Source organism: Cupressus sempervirens, chromosome 3 (genome assembly GCF_028749045.1).
Source record: "Cupressus sempervirens isolate cs-2001-9-10 chromosome 3, ASM2874904v1, whole genome shotgun sequence".
Classification (NCBI taxonomy): Eukaryota; Viridiplantae; Streptophyta; class Pinopsida; order Cupressales; family Cupressaceae; genus Cupressus; species Cupressus sempervirens.
In genome coordinates this window covers 888,334,522-888,356,096 of record NC_143120.1, presented here as the reverse complement: position 1 = coordinate 888,356,096, position 21,575 = coordinate 888,334,522, and the positions used below count along the sequence as shown (strand labels likewise).

Here is a 21,575-nt window from a genome sequence, read left to right as displayed (position 1 = left end):
TTGATGCAATACTACAGTAGTAAGGATATGTGACACTGGCCAAGAAAATAAATCCGAGCATGTCTTCACTGCAAGGCTACTTCAACCTTTGTGAATACTTGATCAAAAATGTGAAAGCATCTCGATGGATTTTATCACTGGTCTCCCTAGGGTGCAATGGAAGGATTTCATTTATGTTGTGGTGGATCAATTGACCACATACGCCCATTTCTATGGGATTTTAGGGAGCTCAAGTAGTAGAGTTGTACTTCCAAGACGTGTTTCACTTGCATGGTCTTTCGCATAACATATTTAGAGGAAAGGATATCCATTTACTCGATTTTTTTGGATGGTCCTTTTTAGCTTAGCAGGTCCAGAGTTGTTACCAAGTACAAACTACCACCCACAAAAGGATGTGACGTCACACAGATATTTCAAGCAAGTGATTAGAGGAGTACCTGAGGAACTACATTGCAACGCAACAAATAGTGTGGATTCGTTGGCTTTATTTAGGAAAACAATGCTATAACACTAGCTACCACGTGTCAGTAGGTATGTCACCCTTCAAAGCTCTAATGGATATGGGGCTTCATCATTTGTACATCTAACATTCGACAACAATCATGCAACATTCGGCAACAATCATGCACCAAGGGCCAAGGACTATTTGCAAGAGGGTTTCGATATCTTTTGGTTTCTCAAGGATAACCTACGATTGGCTTAGAATCCGCAAAAGTTGTACGCTAATAGCTAGAAGTTTGAGCGGAGTTTTGAAGAAGGAGATATGATCTACCTCCAACAACAACCATACAAACAATCTTTTCTTAAAGAAAAGTAGTGCCGGGAAGTTGACCCCTCAATTCTATCGACCATAATGGGATAGAGCGGAGCAAGTTGCCTACAAGTTGGAGCTTCTAGAAGGAAGACAGATTGACATGTCTTTAATGTTCATCCCTCGAGAAGGTGATCGATCAGCATGTCAAGGTTTCCAAGGAACTTCCACAATATTAACAAAGACGAAAAACTTGCTTTGGAACCCACAAAGATCATCAATGTGAGAGAGAGGACCTCAACGTCACACACCATCAGGGAGTACCTAGTTTGACGAAAGGATTTGTCGATTGAAGATGCACATGGGAAAGCAAACAAATCTTGGCGCATGAAAGTTTACTATTGCTTGAGGGTAAGCAATTCGTGGGCCAAAAAGACTGTAATGTCCTCAAAATATTAAAATGACTTAATTAAATTAATTGACTAAGTGGTCCCAAATTTCAAATACCTACAATCCTTTTAGTTATAAAATTAATTCAATTATAAAATGAAAAGTGTTATTTTCTTGCTTGTAACCCTTCAAAAAACTTCCTAGAGGTCTTTACAAGGTTGTGGTTTGCATTGTAGGAAATCATCATGCAGTATTATGTTTCTAATGTATTTGCAATTCCCATTGGAATTCAGCATTGCCTATCATCTCGGGGTGCAAGATCCTACTTATTTTGGCACTCACAGTTTTAGGAGTCACTACTCACCCTAGTGTGCTTGTTGGTCCAAATCTAATGTAATTCAAAATATATCTTTATCTATATTATCATCAACGATTCATTCTTTGTATTCCATGTTGAACTTAATATATTACTGACAATGTTTTGGAGAAATTAAAGATTCGCTTTCTATACACAAGAGGGCAAGCTATGTACAAGTGCATTTGAGTTGTACAACCTTATAGGTGATTTTTCATTGAGTGACTTAGCCTCAGGTACATTAACATTGTGTGTTTCCCCTTGGATGCATTATTGTTGAGTACTTGTCCTAAGGTATTCTCCCTCAAGTACTTGCCTTCAAGTACATTGTCATTGGATATTTTTTGTGGTATATTTACTCTCGAGTACATTGAATGGTATTTGCTCTCGGGTACATTATTGTCGGGTATTTGTCCTCAAGTCCATTGTTGTCAGTTATTTTCCTTTAAGGTCCATTACAAGACGTCTTTTACTAGTAAATAGGCTTTAAGGAATCCAAAACCTTGTTTACAACACATTGCTTAACAAATAAACGCAATCAACCAACACCCTACAAACTACCAAATGATAGACAAGCAACAACAAAAAGAAACAACTATAGAGGCCTATTGCCCCTTAAGGTCTTTCAACTTCTCAAACAAAATTTGGATACCTTACACCCTGTTATAGATAGTGTGTGACTAACTTTGACCATTTGTTTCAAGTTTCAATGAAATTAATATAACTTGTTTTCCAGTCTTATAATACAGTTAAAGTCACTCTTCATAACACTAACATCTTTTGCCACATCCTCTAGAGTAACGAACGTGTTTTATTCTCTTCTTATTTCCTAGAAGTTTCTTTATTCCCGCAATTAGAATAAAATTTGTTCTATGGAGAATACAATTTAACATTAATTTTGTTGATCTCCATAAACATCCACTTGGAAAGCCCAAAGTGGCCAACAATCCCATCCCTTGCTAACTAAAAGGATATCATAGAGATCTTCTCTATTGGCATTGAGGAAAAGAGCATCAGTTAGGAGGTCAAAAGGTAAGGGATTTAGCTCCTCTCTGCTATTATCTAACTTGGGAATTTCCCATAATTTCCTTAACTTATTTTTAATTTACTCGTAAATTTCCAATACTTTGATCCTTTCCCCTTAATTGTGTACTTCACCTTCTAGCAGCTCTCAATTCATCAGTATGGGATCCATCTATTAACAAAATCTAAACCCTATCCCTTTTTCTCTTTGCATTTCACTTATAGGGTATTCTCTATTGTGGAGGAGTGACCTCCATATAGACTTCCACATAACCCTATCATTTTCCTTAACCACCTAGCCCAATCCCTTTCTAACCCAAGGGTATAATATAGATCTTCTTTATGGCTTTGATAAGAGTAGCATCATTTGTGAGGTCGGTAGGAAAGAGGTCCAACTCCTCTCTACCACTATCTGGCTTAGGGAATTCCCATAGCTTCCTTACCCTTATTTTTAATTTACTCATTAAATTCCCCTATTCTGATCCTCTTATTACAATAATAGCTAGTTTCTGTTACTATTATTTTTATTTAATGGTTATCTATTGTAATCTCCTATAAATATTAGAATGTTTCTAATATTTAGTTTCCTGTATCTAGAATATAGAATGTTATTTCTTTACTATTGTTTCCTAAGGAAACAATGTTCATTATTTTGTATATATTGATCTCTTAATCATTGTTAATATCAAGCAAACATTTACCAATTAATTTGTAATATGGTTTCAGAGCCAATTCTTCAAAAAAAATTCAAAAAATATTATAATTTCTTGTTTGAAATTATCAAAGCAATATTTTTCAATATTATTTTCTGTGATATATGCTTCAAGGTAGGGTTTGTCTGCAACGCACGGCCATTAATCTGCAGCTGGTGTTTGAATCCTTGCATTTTTTGTTGCTCACATCTAGAAAAAACACACGATTTTACGGGGTCATTTTTCCTCTACCGGATCTGTTGGGCAGCATTTTTGGGGTGTTATTACCTCTACAAATCATGCGTATCTGCCTATGGTTCATCCTCTACAACTCCCACAACATTTATTTCTGCTCAAATCGTTGTTTTTGAGCTGATATAAACCCACGATTTTCAGTTATTGTTTTCATGTTTTTCTCTTCGCAAATCCACACATTTTTGTTTCCCAAATAGCCATGGTTGTAGGTGTCTAGGGTTTTAACACCTTCTATTGTTCATTTACAACTCCAATCCAACCCTGTAATTGCATTTTTTCTAGCAAATCCATCATTTTTTTGGAGGATTTTTGCAGCTAGGGCCATTTTTTAAACACTAATTTTCTATACTGGATCCCAAAGTTTTTTACATATTCTTGGTGGGTTTTTCGAGAGCTCAATTGGGTTCTTGTCCATTTTTTCTAGGTGCCTCAATATTTGTGCCTCGATCCATAATTTGGCAACAAATTCTTTATGAGCTTTTTGAGCTCTCTTTTGGGTACCTCTTCATTTTTTTTGAGTTTTTCATTTTTTACCTCGAAGTATGTGCCTTCATAGATTCACGCTTTTCACTGAAAAACGTGCTATGGCATCTCTGACTAATAGTTTGCTTGAGGGAAATCATAAGTTTAACGATCGCAATTATCGCATGTGGAAATAGCGAATGCAAAGCATCTTTAAAAATATCGCAGCAGCAATTAGGTGGTCCTTTGTACTACAACTCAACATACTCATGTTGGTCCTTATCAGATTACGTATGATTAGCATAATCAAGAGGCAGTGATGCTTCTCAAATTATCCATAGCTAATGATCAGCTCCCTCAAATTCCATCCAGTAAGACAATAATTGCCGAGATATAGGAGCATCAAGAAACTTTGTGAGACTTCAGACAAAAGAAGAGCCTTCTTTCTCAAGAACACTATGTTTTCTATTGTCATGGATGAGAGAAAATCGCTCCAAGAACATCTGAATAGGATTCAGGAAATCCATGATCAGTTGCTTGACATTGGACACTAGATGGAGGAAGAGGACATTGTGGTCATAACTCTCAGGAATTTACCCAAGTCCTACAAGCATTTTATCGTGACTCACAACATCACTTATGTTGGTCTTGATTTGAAGTTCATAGATCTCTACACACTTTTGCTTCAACAAGATCAGTGAAAACAACAATTTGGTGTAGTTCCAACTCCACCTCCACAGAGCAAGCCTTGGCTGCTAAATCCTTTCAGAAGGAAAAAGGAAAGTCTTACTCGCAACAGTCTTCTAAGAAAAAGTCCTCTACTGCAGCATCAAAAGGCTCCAGGAAAAAGAACGTTCAATGCAACTATTGCCACAAGTAGGGTCACATGAAGGTTGAATGTCAAAAACACTTAGCTGCCCAATCTAAGCAATCTGGTTCGCAGCCCAAAAAGAATAGTGTAGAGCACAATGAGCAAACAAAATCTGCCTTTTACGCCTTCATGGCTAAAATGGCAAGTCTTATTTGCAATAGTCTTCTAAGCAAAAGTCCTCTGCTCCAGCATCAGAAGGCTCCAAGAAAAAGAACATTCAATGCAACTATTGCCACAAGTAGGGACAAGTAGGGTCACATAAAGGTTGAATATCAGAAACACTTAGCTGCCCAATCTAAGCAATCTAGTTCGCAGCCCAAAGCGAACAGTGCAGAGCACACTTAGCAGACAAAATCTGCCTTTTACGCCTTCATGGCTAAAAGACATTAAGATCATGTAAAATAGTCTATCTGGTACATTGATTCAGGTACCTCTCATCATTCCCCCACAGCAGAGACCAGTTCACTGACTACTAGCCTTATTCAAATTTTGTTATTTTTCGTGGAGGGGAAGAGTATACCGTTGTTGGCAAGGCAACATTCAGATTCAATCTATTGGGAGGAATCTCATTTTCATCGATGTGTACTACGTTCCAAGGATGGAACTAAAGCTGCTCTCATTCAGTCAGTTGTTGCAACACTCTCCATAGTTGGATGTCACCTTCAATTCACATCAGTGCACCATCATTGATTGGGCAACTCGATCTATTGTTGCAGTGGGTCTTGAGGATCATAGTCTTTTCGAATTGCTAATTTTGGTGATTCTCGAGAGTTAGCTATGGGTGCTCAGCGGTCGTTTGTCGGCACATTTTGGCATTAGCAGTATGAGCACTTAAACGTGCATTATCTCTCTCAGCTTGCTCGGAAAGAGCTTGTCCTCAGATTGCCAAAGATCTAGACTCAACAACTCAAAGTTTGTGATGCATGCCAGGCTGAGAAGCAACATTGCACACCTTTTCTTGTTGGCAGTTCATAGTGCACTTCTCAAGTGCTTCAACTTGTTCATGTCAATAGCTATGACCCCTATGGCGACTCCTTTTGTTCTTGGACCTGGGTATTTTCTATTTTTTGTTGATGATTTCAGTAGAAAAATGTGGGTAAATTTTCTTTAAAAGAAATCAAAAAGCATTTACCATATTTTAGAAGTTCAAACCTTTAGTTGAAAAAGAGTCTATGAAATATATTTTGCTCTAAGGTCAAACAATAGGCAGGGGGGAGATTTTGATCTAATGAATTCTCTAGCTCCTATGATACATATGGCATCAAGCACATGTTAACCGCACCCCACACACCGCAGCAAAACAATGTAGTTGAACGTTGGAACAAAGCAATCACTGAGATGGCTCAATCTATGCTCAAACACAGAGAAGTTTTGAAGAAATTTTGGGCAGAAGCAATTAAAACTGCAATTTATCTTTTGAACCAGTCACCCATAGTGGAGGTCAAAGCTAGGACTACAAAAGAGGCATGGTCAGGTTGCAAGCCTAGAATCAATCACCTGAAGGTTTTTGGCTCTCTTGCCTTTTGTTTGGATCCTTGATGCGTCACGCACCAAGTTGGATGTTAAGAGTCAGAAACTCATACTTGTTGGATATAGTAGTCTTCACAAAGCCTACCACTTGATTGACACTAAGATGTCTTACCTCCTATACAATCATGATGTAGTCTTTGATGAGTAGCAAGGACTATTCATGCATGTTTCTCTTGTTCCTGATCCAACCGACCAGCCTATGAAGTCCACATGAAGGGAGGGCTCTTGCAACTTCGACTATACCAATAATTCCTGTACAGACACTTCCAACTTCTACTATAGGCTCACCTAGATATACATATGCTTCACCTGAATTTGATCCTGATTCTTTTGATGACGAAACTGATCATAGAGCATCTCCTAATACTAATGTTGGTCATTCTCCTCTCCAGCCTAAGTGGTGGGCTAATACACTTGTTGATCTTCGAGATGATGAGCTCATTGATGGGAGAACTACTCGGAAAAAAGAGCAAACCTACAAAGTCAATTAACTTTGCTCTCATGGCCAACATTCACAGTGTGTTTGAACCTCAAAAATACTCTGAAGCTAAAGGAATTCCAGAGTGGGAACAGGACATGACATCTGAACACCAAAGCATGCTAAACAATAACACCTGAGCCCTCTCTGATTGTCTACCAGGGAAGAACCATAAATAGCAAATAGGTTTACAATATCAAATACAAGTTTGATGGTACTTTGGATAAGTACAAAGCTTGTTTGGTTGTAAAAGGCTTTTCTTACTATCAGGGCATTGATTATGAGAAGACCTTTCCTCCTGCAAAGATGAGCACAATCAAATTAGTCCAGCCATGGCATCTCAGTTTGGCTCAAAGTTCCATCAAATGGACATTAAGTGTACTTTCCTAAATGGTGACCTACAAGAAGAGGTTTACATGACAGCCTCCAAATTTCAAGGTTGTTGGTAAAGAACACCAAGTTCTTAGTCTTATGAAAGCTCTCTATGGTTTGAAGCAAGTCCCTAGGGCATGGTACATGAAAATTGATAAGTACCTCAGTGATCAAGAATTCAAGACGAGTTCTTCAAACTCAGATTTGTACATCAAGACTACTGACAATGACATCATCCTTCTAGTCGTTTATGTGGATGATTTGATCATCATTGGAAGTTTGACATCTTTGATTCAATAAATCAAACAGGGTTTATGCAAGTCTTTTGATGACTGACCTTGGGCTCAGTTTTGAGGTTTGGCAGCAGTCTACTAGCATATTCATTTCTTAGTTCAAATATGTCAAAGCTTTGTTAGACAAGTTTCGTATGTCAAATCACAAGCTTGTATCTACACCCATGGAGAAAAGTTTGAAGTTATCAACCAAGTCTGATTCTCCTCCAGTTGATGATACTACATACAAGCAACTAGTAGGCAACCTCATCTACCTCTTTGCTACTAGACCTAATATCAACTTCGCAGTCAGCTACATCTCACATTTTATGACAACTACTAAGGTTGATCATTGGATGGCAACAAAGCATGTGCTTCATTGTGTGAAATTGACTATGGACTTCTTTACTCTCAAAGTTTTAATCCTAAAATCAGTGGGTTCACGAATTCAAACTGGGCAGGTTTTGTTGATGAAAAAAAGCCAACTTCTAGATATGTGTTCAGTTGAAGTTCCAATGTTGTCACATGGACCAGTAAGAAGCAACAGGCAATTTCTCTCTATTCTATAGAGCCTGAATACAAAGGGACAGTCAAGGCAAGTTGTGAAGTTGTTTGGCTTTGATAAATGCTTGGGGATATGCAAATGTCACAAGCAGGCTCGACAACTTTGTTTGTTGATAACCAAGGTTAACCAAGGTGTTATCAAATTAGCTCAAGATCCAGTCTTCCATTAACAAACCAAGCATGTGGATGTTCACTGTCACTACATACGACGGTTGGTTTTAGACTGGACAATTGACTTGCAGTGGAATCCTACAGCAGATCACACTGCAGATATTCTCACCAAGCCTCTTGGTCCAAATAAGTTTGTCCAATTCATAGAACAACATGGTGTGGTTGATATATTAAGGGAGGGTATTACAATATAGATAGTTTCTATTATTATTATTTATTATTTAATTGTTATCTATTGTAATATCTTGTAAATGTTAGAATTTTCTAATATTAAATTTCATGTATCTAGAATAGAACGTTTCTATTCTTTACGAGTGTTTCCCAAGGAAACATCATTCATTCTTATGTATATATTGATCTCTTGGTCATTATCAATATCAAGCAAACATTTACCAACTACTTTGTAATACCTCTCCCCGTTCCCAATTGTATACTTCACCTTCTAGTGGCTTTCAATGCACTAGTACAGGATCCATCTATTCATTAAACTTGGAACCCTATCCTTTTTTCTTTTTGGCTTCAGCTTATAGGGTATTTTCTCTTGTGACGAAGGGGCCTAAAAATTGACTTCCAAAAAGCCCAAGCATTTTCCTCAACCACCCAGGCCCATTACTTGCTAAGCTGAGGATATCATATAGATCTTCTCCATCGACATTGAGAGGAGCATCATTTGGGAGGTTGATTGGAAAGGATCTAACTCCTCTCAACCATTAATTTCACTTAGGATTTCCCATAATTTCCTTACTCTTAATTTTAATTTACTCATCATTTTCCCCTATATTGATCCCTTCTCCTTTCTCACTTGTGAACTTCACCTTCTACCAACTTTCAATTCACTAATATGAAATTCGTTCGTCCACAATACTTGAACCCTATCCCTTGTTCTCTTTGAATTTTGCTTATGTGAATTCCCTCTTACATTGTTTTTTTAACAATGTTACACCAGTACGGGGGGTACGTCGAGACGCCAGGGCAAGTTTATAAGATGCAAGGAAAATGGGCCTCATTTTCTGGACAGCGGCAAGGGGAGGATGGGCCAGAGAGGGGTGTTGCATAGTATACATATAGAACTTGAAATGCTACTTATGAAATGATGTTTCAATAGTTCACTAGAACATACCAAATTAAAATACTTGAACATAGCAAAATTGCAACATGAATTAGAACCATTGACATTCAACATACTAACGTATTACATACCCAATAGTAACATTCAAAAATCAAAATTCAAATAGAAATTCAACGCATCCCAGTGGCAACATGGTTGCAGAATGGCAAAGGTGGGGGTGCTTCGGTACTCAAGTACCCAATGCGAGACGTCTCAAGGGCAGGTACTTCAAGGTTTGGGAGGGGGTGCGAGTCTCCGGGTTATACTATTTTTTAATGAAAAAAATAAAAAACCTTGCAATAATTTTCTATGAGAAAATATTCGAAAACCCTAAATAACTTTTAAGGGGCAAACTATTAGAAGCATCCCAAAAAAATTAAGGAAAAATTATTATAAAGCTTGCCACTAAAATTTTACCCGATAAAAATAAGTAAAACCAATACTAATTTTTTTGTAGAAAAAATTAGAAAACCCATTGCTGCAAAAACCCTACATGTTGAAGCAAATACCCACAAACTAAGAGCAAGTAGCCAAAGGAGCATGTTGTAAAAGACTAAAACCCAACCCACAAGTAATAGAAAATCTTGTCATTGAACCAAAAAATGGCTACCAAAGGTCAAAAAAACCACAACAGATATCATAAAAAACACAAAAAAATCAACAAGTCTCCAATGCAAGGACAAGAATAACAAAAAATCGACTTTGATGTTCAATAAAATCTATAGATAATGATTTGTGCAAGCCAAAACGTAACTGGGGCGCACAAAAACAAAACAAACAAGAAACTGTCAAGATTTGAGGCCAATAGCAAAAACCAAAAAATACAGCTCAAAATCATTGTTAAACTAATAAAATGCAAGAGAATAAAATTACAAACATGGGTGATGAAACTAATTGTACACAGGCTGAAAATAACACAAAGAAACTTGGTAGTAGAACAAAGGATGTTGGAGAAGACAAAATGCAACCAAAAGATTGTGGGAAAAGACAACATGCAACCAAAGGTGCATGTTCTAAAAGACTAAAACCCAACCCGCAAGTAATAGAAAATCTTGTCATTAAACCAAGAGTAAGACTCATAAACCTCCATTGTTTGTAGGTCGTGCGAATTAAAGGAAAGGTTGCATAGCTTGCAAAGAAAACACAATATAAGAAGCTACCAAATGCCACCTAGCAAACCAACAACCAAACAATCCTCCACAAAAATGCTTCATTGATTTCAATAAAACTTCCAACAATATTTTTTATACAAAAACAAAAAAAACCACTTCTCAGAAAAGAATCCCAAGTAAGAAGAGATTGTGACTTCTTTTTAAAATGCCAAATTCTTAAAAGACCCATCACCCAGTGTGATAAACGTAATGGTAATTCATATTCTATAATGGAAACGGAGTTTACAATATATAAAAAATTACAATACGATCTTCTAAAAGAAACAATCATAAACAGAAGTCAAAATTAGAAACTACCTAAACAAATTAAGATTGACCATCAAAGAAACATTGCATTATTTTAATAGAAACTAAAATTTTATTAAGATAAAATCTAAATTGGCAAGCTATAAAGATAACTATTAGTGAAAAATTCACAAGATTGTTGATAAACTCAATGTCTCCAATAAAATTAATATACAAACATAATCCACTATTTTCGGTGAACAAATTTAATTTGATATAATAAAGTCACACCCTTATTCGCTTGTGTATCTTATTTTAAATTGCATCCATATCACCATCTATTTTCCAAGTAACATTGTAGAGTTTTTATCAACTGGCTGACTCAATTGGTAGAAATCTGAAAAATAAATAAATAAAACCAAATAAATTGTACAAACATTATTAATGAAAATTCTCCATATGAATTTTTCAAAATAACAAACCTGGCATCATTTCTGACAAACGAAGTCGTCCAGAGAGCTTAGCAATCTGTTTGGGCCATGAAGCTGCTAAAACAAGCTTGCGGATATCACCCTTATCGAATTCTGCTGAAATGCCAAAGGAAGCCACAAGCAGCAAGAAGGCATCAATCTCCAAGTTCTTGGTATTGGCCAGGTCCACATCCACATCAAACTTAGACTTCCAATCATCTGCAATGGCCTTTGCCCGCTCCTTAAGATTTTAAGCAGGCACATATTTCAAAAATTAGATTCCCATACTAAATTCTCAATAAAACTGAACCAGAATAGTTTTTCAGATTGTTCAAATTTTCATATATTTTGCACAAGTCTTTACAATCACCTACAGAAGTTAAAGCAAACATAAATTTCCAAATCAAAAACAATCACCACAATAAGATGGCTTGTATTTTCAATTAGCAGGGTTAAAGTGTATCCTGAGCATAAGCTGATTGGTACCAATTCTATGCACCAAAACCTTTCGATAAGGCTCACGAGTGAATTGTTCATCTATTTACCTAGCATGTCAATTAAAAAAATTTGCACCGGAATTTTGAACGTATGATCAACCTCAAGAGTTAGTGACCTAAGAAACACCTTTACATTTAAATGGAGTCCATCCAAACATTAAATGATGTCTATAATCTACTCAAATTTAACAAGAATGTAATTTGAATGTAAAGTTTATACTAAAATAGTGAAATAATAAACATTAGATATTAAGACATCCCATACCTTGAAAGCTTGAGCAACAAAAGGATGATCCTCCCCCAAAATTGGATCAGCCAAAACAGGCCCTAGCGATTCCAAAAGCAAAGAACGCGCTCTTCTCTGGTCTGCAAACGCTGGTTGCTTCTTATTATTGTTAATCTCACTATTTTTATCATAAAAACCTTCGAGAACATCCAATGCGAGCCTTGCAGGATCAATGGCGCTCTGCAACGCAGGCAGCAGCTCTGCCCGGAACGTCAAATTATCCTTCTTGTGCTCCGTTAAATATTTCCAAACGCCCTCGGCGTCCATCTTTTGACACAGGTACTTCAATTCTCCGTCGCTTTTACCCTTCTCAATAGCTTCGACTGCGCATTTTTTCTGCTCCCCCACGCATGTAATTGATTTCTGTTCCTTCTCATCGAGTGATTGCTCTCTTTTCTCAAGCAGTAGCTCGGCTTCTTTACTCTTAAGCTCCAGCGCTTTCTCTTTCTCTGCCAATTCTTGGTCTTTTTTTTCGAGGGTTTGCTCGAGGGAAGTATAGTGTGCTGAGAGTTCTTTCCACTGGAGCGTGCATTTTTCGAGAATGGTCTTCTGGGTTTCTAAAAAACTGAATGCTTCTTCCAGTCGTTGCTTCCTCTCTGCCATTGAATCCGTCATGGCAGTGTTGAAACGCCGGGGCAGTGTTCCTAGAACCCTAAACCCTAGCTGCTGTTCTTCTCAACTGTGTTATACAGATAACAAGAAAACCCGAAACAGTGGTTTAATTTGGAGGAGATTTTGAAAGTCCGGACAACCAAACGTTGGAATGCCGAGGAAATAGTACGTCTACAAAAACTAGCTAAGGGATAAGTAACTTCGTAGCGCAAACCAAAATGGGGAAAAAAATGGCCTTCCGTAACGACCGTTTGAGTATTGCAATAAACAAGAGACGCAATCATAGTTCCGGCCTAACGCATAATGGTTGTAGAGGTGTAGATGAGTGAGAATCTAAATTAACATTATGAATGTATTAATTTTTGCTTGGAAATGCACTTGTGATTCGATAAGATTGCTCATATTTTGTTGTTAAATTATTTTCTTAGAAATGCGTCTGTGATCTGATAGAATGATTCATATTTTGTTGTTAAGTTTTTGTGCTATATTATTATATCTTTGAGCATTTAAGCTCAAGAATAAGAAGCCAAAGTCCCCAATATGACACTATGTACTTAATATCATACTACGATCAATACATATGCTTTAGACAAATTTGCACTTTTTACATTGACAACTTAAATTATGTACAATGAGGAAAGATATAAATACCAATATCTGAATTATAGAGCTCGAAAAACTGATGAAGCATTTGGAGTATCACATTATATCTTTAAGCATACCATGCATGCTACTAGACAACCATAGGTAGTTGGAATAACTCCCCGAACTATGTATTATTCTCATCTTAATTATCAAATAGAACTCACACTATTTTTAATAATTAGCACTCGACAAAAAACTAGGATAGAGATAAATAATAGTGTACAACAATAACAACATAAACATATATGCAGAGGGAAAAAGGATAGATAATATAGAGGAGGAAGAGAAAGAGAGATAAAATAGTAAGATAGAGTGATACCAACATAAGTTGTGTGTGTGAGAGAGAGAGAATTAAATATAATTAATTTTCTTAATAAAACAAATAGTCAAAATAAAATTATGGTTATAATAAAGAATTAAAATATATTATATTTTAATTAATAAAACTAAGAATTTAATTTCTATATTAAAACTCACATTTCTATAAGAAAAAATGAAATGTATTTAAATATAAAAATATTTTATAAGTAAAACTAATTGTTTAATTTTACACAATTAGAGAAGGTTTACTATTTAATGTTTTGTATTTTCAATTTTTTTCATAAAATTAAGTAATTTTTAATTATAAAATAATATCTATATAATTTAATATGTACATTTGTAAATAATAAATAGATGTAATGCATATAAATTTGATGTTGATGAATAAATATGATGTAATAAAGAAGAAATAAAATATAATTATTTAATTTTAATACATAGTTTATAAAAACCTAATAATAATTTATATATCTTTTAGAATTGAATTATTTCTATTTCGTGGTTATTTCTTTAGTATTTTTTTGATATAAAATATGATTATTAATTTAATATTAAAATATATATTTAAGTTTTAAATGTATTTAAACTAAATGATAAATTGTTTAAATAAAAAATATTAATAATAATAAATAATATAATTTAAAAATTGTAACACTTATCAATTATACATATTACAAACACTATTATAAAATATAATTTTAAAAAATATTGTTTAATTTATTTTTATAAAAGTAAAATAATAGTAATAATTTAACTACTTTTATTAAAAAAGTAAAGCTCTAAAAAAATAAGAAATTCAAATACAAAGATATAAAATATTAAAATTATATTAAAAAGATATATTTATTAGTTAGTTATATATATATAATTTGAACTTATGCATTACATGAAGTTTTAGGAAAAAGTTATATCAAATAGTCAAAAATAAACATCAATATAAAACTAATAATAAATATATTTAAAATAAGAAATTAAAAATATTTAATAGATTGTGATAATTAATATTGATTAGACATGTTATGTGAGGTGGAAGAAAAAATGATTGAAAAAACAAAATCTTATCAACTTATCACAAATGTGAAAAAAAATAAAGTTATAATTAATACATTCATTAATGCAAGATGAAGTTTTTAGAAAATATTTGTATTTTTCGTTGAAGAAAATTAATTTTCTCCCCCACCAAAAATAGTATGGACCAATAGAATGGATGAAAAATGTGATTTATAAAATAATAAAAAATTAGAAAAAGATATAAACATTTGAAATCTCATATACTCTTTTAAATTTTTAGATTTGATTGGTTAGTGTTAATGTTATATTTGGATTGACATGAATGCATAAGTATTCCTCCTTGGCAGGAACTAAAAATCTCCATTCGTTATAATTAGTTTGAGTGTGATGATAAAATTTATCATTTAGTTATAGTGAAAAACATATCATTTATCAATGGGCCCTTGGTCTACTTGATGAAGTTGAATGGCTCACAAAGAGCCCACCAAGGATCAAGTCTTGTTGAGTGCAAGGCTCAGACATCATAAGGGATGAGGTCGGGATCGTGCCTCAAGTGATTTTGATGATGTGGATGCCCCTCAGTCCTTTGTTAAGTTAAAGAGGTTTCAAGTGGGTTCGTATTGGGTTCCTAAAAAGTCTATGTGGTGGCCTTCGTTGGTTGGTAGCTCGCAGGCTTCGTGCCTTGCTAGACTGCCTTGCAAGTCTGAACCCTCCATCAAAATATATATATATATCAGTTTTTTTAATATGAAAAGTTATTCATATAACAAGAGCTTGAGTCTCTGTCTTATTGGACATAGTATATTGTGCAACTTCAACATATTTAATAGAATTGTGCAATTGTTGAAGATTGGTTTGGTGTGAGCTTGAAGATATGTAAAGGATGAGGAATCATGTACCTTTCAATTATTTTTTAGAATATTGAAATATAAATTCAATTTGCAATTGATTAAAAAACATAGAATTCTGATACAAAAATAGATCATGGTCTACAATTTGTTTTTATGGCTCATGATTGATAACTTCATATTTAAAGGATTTGATTATTTAGTTGCAATTATTATGTACGTTCCTCTCTATTTTCATCTTGATGACGAATTGTGTTACATGTGATTCTAAAAGTTAATGTTACATAATCTAGACATTTTTTAATCTTATGCTTTATGGATTGTGACAACTACATAATTTTAATTGAGATGTGCATAAGATTTTCACAAACTACTTTATTTTATAATTTGTTTTAAATTAACACTATCTTCCTAAATATAATTATTTATTCACTATTTTTTTAAACATAGAACAACAATGAATAACATTTCTTCAAAATATTGAAATTTGAAACCAACCACAAAGCTAAATATAAGTAATGAAAATATTAGTTGTTTTATGAAATACATTCATATATAAATAATAAATAAACATATAAATACTTTTAAAAAATTAATTCTATTATTTATTTATTCTTAAAATTGTAAAAAATGTTCTAATTCTGCAATATTACAGTTAGAATATGAGATTTCAGAGTTTAAAATCAAAAAGTTAAAATTCTCGTAGCACGACATAAGCATCAATTAATTAATTTGTTTTCAGACGACTGCCACTGTAAAAAAAAAACCTCAATTTTATGCTTGCAAAAATACCTGTTAACCCCAGCAAATTTGTTCTAAGCCAATCATAAATTTGGAAATAGCACATCATAATTATTTTATTAAATCTAACCTTACAAAAATTTGGTTATTGCATTTGTTTGTGGAAAAAATTAAATTGAAAGGAGCCAAACGAAAACATACTAATAATCTAAATTTATGGTATGGTTCCTATGCACATGTTCACCTTCATTAGGATTTTTGATGGAGACGTCGCTTCTCTATTTTTTGCCTCCATTAACACTCCTCCCCTGCTATCTATAGACCATTTGATTGTGATTGGTGTGGTCATTGTGCTTGGTTCATTGAATGTTAGTGGAATAGTGCCTTCATCTATTGTGGTGGGGACTAGGGTTGTTGTTGGTATTTAGAAATATTGAGAGGGGAGGTGAATCAATAGTAATAAGTAGCCTACCAATTCACCTAATATTCCACTTAACCTTAACAACGACTTTCAAAACATAAAACAAATAACAAATATGATGTAGTCAAAGTAAAGAACATCAAACATACACAAAATCATCACATGTAACACAATAATTTATGTACATTAAAACACTAAACTAGAGAGAGAAAATCACAGTGGGAATGACACTTGCAAGCGCTTCATTGTAGTAAATAGGTATGGCTTGTTAGGAGCTATGAATACCCTTCTCGAGAGTTTACCATGTTAGAAGTGATCATGTAAACTATTAGGAGTAAAAACAGATTTATTAGGATCTACCTCGGTATAGGATTGAAAACACCTTTTGATTGTCTTCCATGTTAAAATATTTATATGCATAGATTGGTTAAGATTCACCCACTTAAAGGATTTTCCTTGTTGAGACTATTAGGAAACAACAAATCAATTGATCTAGATGTAGTGCACCTTGCCTATCAGATTCACTCTATTTTATGCACTCTAAATCTATTTCTTTGTTCAATCTCTGCACTCTGCTCTAATCTCAACCCTAGTACACCACAATCTCATGATTGAATTCATCCAACAACATCACAACTTCTCTACTCAGTAATACTAAGAACAATCATTTATAGCAACAACATTTTTTCCTCTTAACTAAGACCATTCATTCAAGTTTTACCACTGGAATTCATTCGCCATATTCATTTCACATATCATCATGCCATAATATGTTTTCCATGACCACATCAATCATCTTAGGGTTTACATGTAATTTCTCCAAGAATAGACAAACAAGTTTGAAAATTCTAAAAATTCTTCTAAAATCTTCCTCACTTATGCATTTCAATCGTCGACAGTCACCTCAACATATCTTCATCCAATATGACAAGTGACAGTATTATCTGATCCCATCCAACCATTCATACCAATCATCAATCCAAGATTGGTAAGATCATAAATTCTTCATCTTCTAACTCCATCTACTTCTAAGATCCTCACTCTCCTATCATTCTTTTGAGTTTCAATCCTAACAACAATCTCTTATGATCATGTGATTGCTCTACCTATGATTGCATCACTTGATTCTCACTACACATCGATCACTATCAATTGCTTTGTGATGTATGTCTTCTTGTCTATCGATTATTGGACTAGTTGATTTTTCCTTTTGTTGATTAGGTACATTATTTACCAATCATCTGCTTGACTTGTCAATTGCTCCATTCACTTGTTGTGATTAGGTTTCCATCAATGAAAACCAAATACATCTCTTCAACTAACTTCTTTACTAATATGATCACCTCTCATTGTATTGTTATCAATCTTCTCACCATAATGCCAACAATCTCCCCCTTTGGCATTAATGGAAAAGTCTTAAACTCTTATGTGAAAATAGATAAGGTACCTATCAACATCATTCTCCATTGATTAGAACAAACCCCGCCCCCCTAATAACTCAATTGAACATGTTCTCATTTGTTCTCCTCTACTACAATTTTATTTGTTCTCCCCTACTACACCTTTATTTGTTCTCTATGTCTACACATTCATGTTCACACGCTTTTCTCCCCCTTTTGTGAATGATGACAAAGGTAATAGGCTTTACTCCTCCTTTTATTTTTTCTTTGCAAACTCTAGAGACATATCCTACGATCTCTTCAAATGATTCATAGCAATTATCTGTCCTTGCAAATTCCCTGTCAACTCCTCCATAAAGTATAATGTACTCATGTCAGGTACTCCAATTAGGACTTCTAGATTTTTTACATTTTGTTTCATAACTTCTACAGCGAGGGCTAGATATGATTGTAGTTCCAATTGAGCGATGACCCTCTTCTCTTGTTTAGCTTGAAAGTGTCTCACCTTGTTTGTTATCATTTTTTTTCAACACTTACTCAGATATCAAGCTTGTTATGGGATTGAATTTCTCCACCAGTGTATCTAACCCCTTTTGTGCATCATTTTCTTCCTTGTCCAAGTCTTTTGTGTAATATGAGACCTTTAACACCTTAGTCCATAACTTACCAACTTCCTTTAATGCGGTCTTAATATGTTCAATCAACTCTCCAAGTAATTTCTTGTCACTGATAATTTTCTTCATAACTTTGTGGCTCTTTTCTTCTCATAATTGTTTTTAGCTAACTTTGTAGTTACAATCTCTAGTTTGGGTACTTGACCTTCTATTGCCTTGATTATGACATCCATTTGGTCAATAATCTTTGTTTTAGGGTTGTATACCACATCAAGTTCAAGGTTTGCAAGTACATCCTTTACAATTTTGAATACTCTTTATATTAGAGTAATAAAGTATTTTCTTATTGCATGATTTAATTATTAAGTTGCTTATTATCTCTAGTTTACTTATGATCAAAGTCTATGTGGTGGCCTTCACTGCTTGGTAGCTCGCAGGCTTTGTGCCTTGCTGGGCTGCCTCACAGGTCTAAACCTTCCATCAAAAAAAAATTTTAAAAATCAATTTTTTTAATATGAAAAGTTATTCATATAACAAGATCTCTTGTAGAGCTCGAGTCCTTGTCTTATTGGACATAGTATATTGTGCAATTTCAACATCTTTAATAGAATTGTGTGATTGTTGAAGATTTGTTTGGTGTGAGCTTGAATATATGTAAAGGATGAGGAATCATGTACCTTTCGATTATTTTTTAGAATATTGCAGTATAAATTCAATTTGCAATTGATAAAAAAAAACATAGAATTCTGATACAAAAATAGATCATGGTCTACAATTTGTTTTTATGGCTCATGATTGATAACTTCGTATTTAAAGGATTTGATTATTTAGTTGCAATTATTATGTACCTTCCTCTCTATTTTCATCTTGATGATGAATTGTGTTACATATGATTTTAAAAGTAAATGTTACAGAATCTAGACATTTAATCTCATGCTTTATAGATTGTGACAACTACATAATTTTAATTGAGATGTGCATAAGATTTTCACAAACTACTTTATTTTATAATTTATTTTAAATTAACAATATCTTCCTTAATATAATTATTTATTCACTATTTTTAAAACATAGAACAACAATGAATAACATTTCTTCAAAATATTGAAATTTGAAACCAACCACAAAGCTAAATATAAATAATGAAAATATTAATTATTTTACGAAATACATCAATATATAAATAATAAATAAGCATATAAATACTTTAAAAAAAATTAATTCTATTATTTGTTTATTCTTGAAACTATTAAAAAGTTCTAATTCTGCAATATTATAGTTAGAATATGAGATTTCAGAGTTTAAATCAAAAAGTTAAAATTCTTGCAGCACGACATAAGCATCAATTAATTAATTCATTATCAAATGACTACCACAGTAAAATAAAAATAAAAATATCCTCAATTTTATGCTCGCAAAAATACCCATTAACCCCCAGCAAATTTGTTCTAAGCCAATCATAAATTTGGAAATAACACATCATAATTAATTTATTAAATCTAACCTTTTTTTTAATCAGTGAACAACCAAGGTCTTGATTAATTTTATTAAAATTAAAAAGGTTTACAAAAGCTTAACTCTGTTCAAACAAGCACTGGTAGGAAAGAACGAAGAAGAAAACCTCCAGTCTAGCCTATGACACATGTCCTATATTAGTACATTTTAAAAGGGGCATACCCCAGTGGATATAATGATTGTATATAGTTTTAAAAAAGTACGAGGGAATAGAACCCTTTAAAAGTGTACATCTCATCTAAATGTTATACATAGGAAGAGCTTTGTCTAATTGATAAATGATCATATCCCTTGCACAAGAGATTCTTCACCATCAAACATTCCTTTCTCAAGTTGAGCTAGATAGTTAACACGTTAGAAATCAAGGAAAACCACAAAAAGGAATGTTTGCCAACCAAATTATATGGAGAATGATTTCCATACCTTGGTAATTTTTGAAATTAACAATCAAATAGTAATCATACTATAAGATACCATATTGGAATGCTAACAAAAGGAGATCATATAACAAGCATCAACTTGACATGAGAAACCAATCATAAAACTTCAAATTAAAATTAGTCTAAAGCTATGATAATAATGATGATAGATAAATAAACCACAAGGGATCTATACTAACACCAAAAGATAAAAAAAAGGAAAGAAATAACAAATAGGAAACTCAATCAAATGTTATATCCTAAACCTGCTAAAGCTGAAACCAGCTAAGAAAGACATTAAACACAAATATCATTATCCTGCCAATCTCATGAACTTTATCTATCTCAATGATAGAGTCAGTTACCTCCAAACATAAGAAAAGTTAACACCCTGATTTCAAAACTGAAGCCAAATGAAACAGAAACCAACATCCTGAATCCTGCAATCGCTAATATACATTATGATGACATAATCATAATGGATCACAAAAAATGCCATAATCAAATCCTCTAAACAAATCTTCTTGCCTAAAATAGAAGCAATCTTATTCTCACCAACATCAGAGATAGGGCTTTAATTAGATCCTTCCAACACATGAGAATAAAGGAAACAATCTCGCAACGGGGAAAAGCATCCAATTACTAGTAATGCATAGCGAAGAAACTTTATCATAATACTCCAAACCAGCCTACTTTAACATAATAATCAGAATAAAGTGATTAAAGACTAAGTTGAGAATGAGCATTACTCATAACTAACCAAGAAGATTACTAAGATAGTAATACATCAATCTTCAGAAACCCAAATTTGATCTATGCAGAAAACCATTTGGAACGAATCTGTAAACGCAGGGGAGCCAAAATCTCAAGTACATGAACCACCAATTCTAAATAAATAATCATCTTTCCACCATCTAACACATGAGATAATAGCTCATACACAAAACAAGAATAGAAGATTAAAATACCAGATTCAGAGTCGTTTAAGATACAAATCCAGCATCCACATTAATATAAACTGCTATGTATATTAATTATACGTGTTCCTTTACATAAAAGTGATATATAGTTTTAAACCTAAAAT

At 33.6% G+C, this 21,575-nt stretch overlaps 1 protein-coding gene across 1 annotated transcript in view; it reads right to left on the bottom strand.

Moving 5' to 3' along the window:
- Positions 1 to 12,723, bottom strand: part of LOC149569651 (FRIGIDA-like protein 4b) — a 31,559-nt gene extending 18,836 nt beyond the window's left edge. Inside the window, exons 1-2 of the mRNA XM_089822377.1 lie at positions 11,924 to 12,723; positions 11,174 to 11,402 (exon numbers count right to left, since the gene is read on the bottom strand). Coding sequence (XP_089678503.1) covers positions 11,174 to 11,402; positions 11,924 to 12,559 — 865 coding nt within the window. The 5' untranslated portion in view covers positions 12,560 to 12,723. The remainder of the gene's footprint in view (positions 1 to 11,173; positions 11,403 to 11,923) is intronic.
- Between the last annotated feature and the right edge of the window lie 8,852 nt (positions 12,724 to 21,575).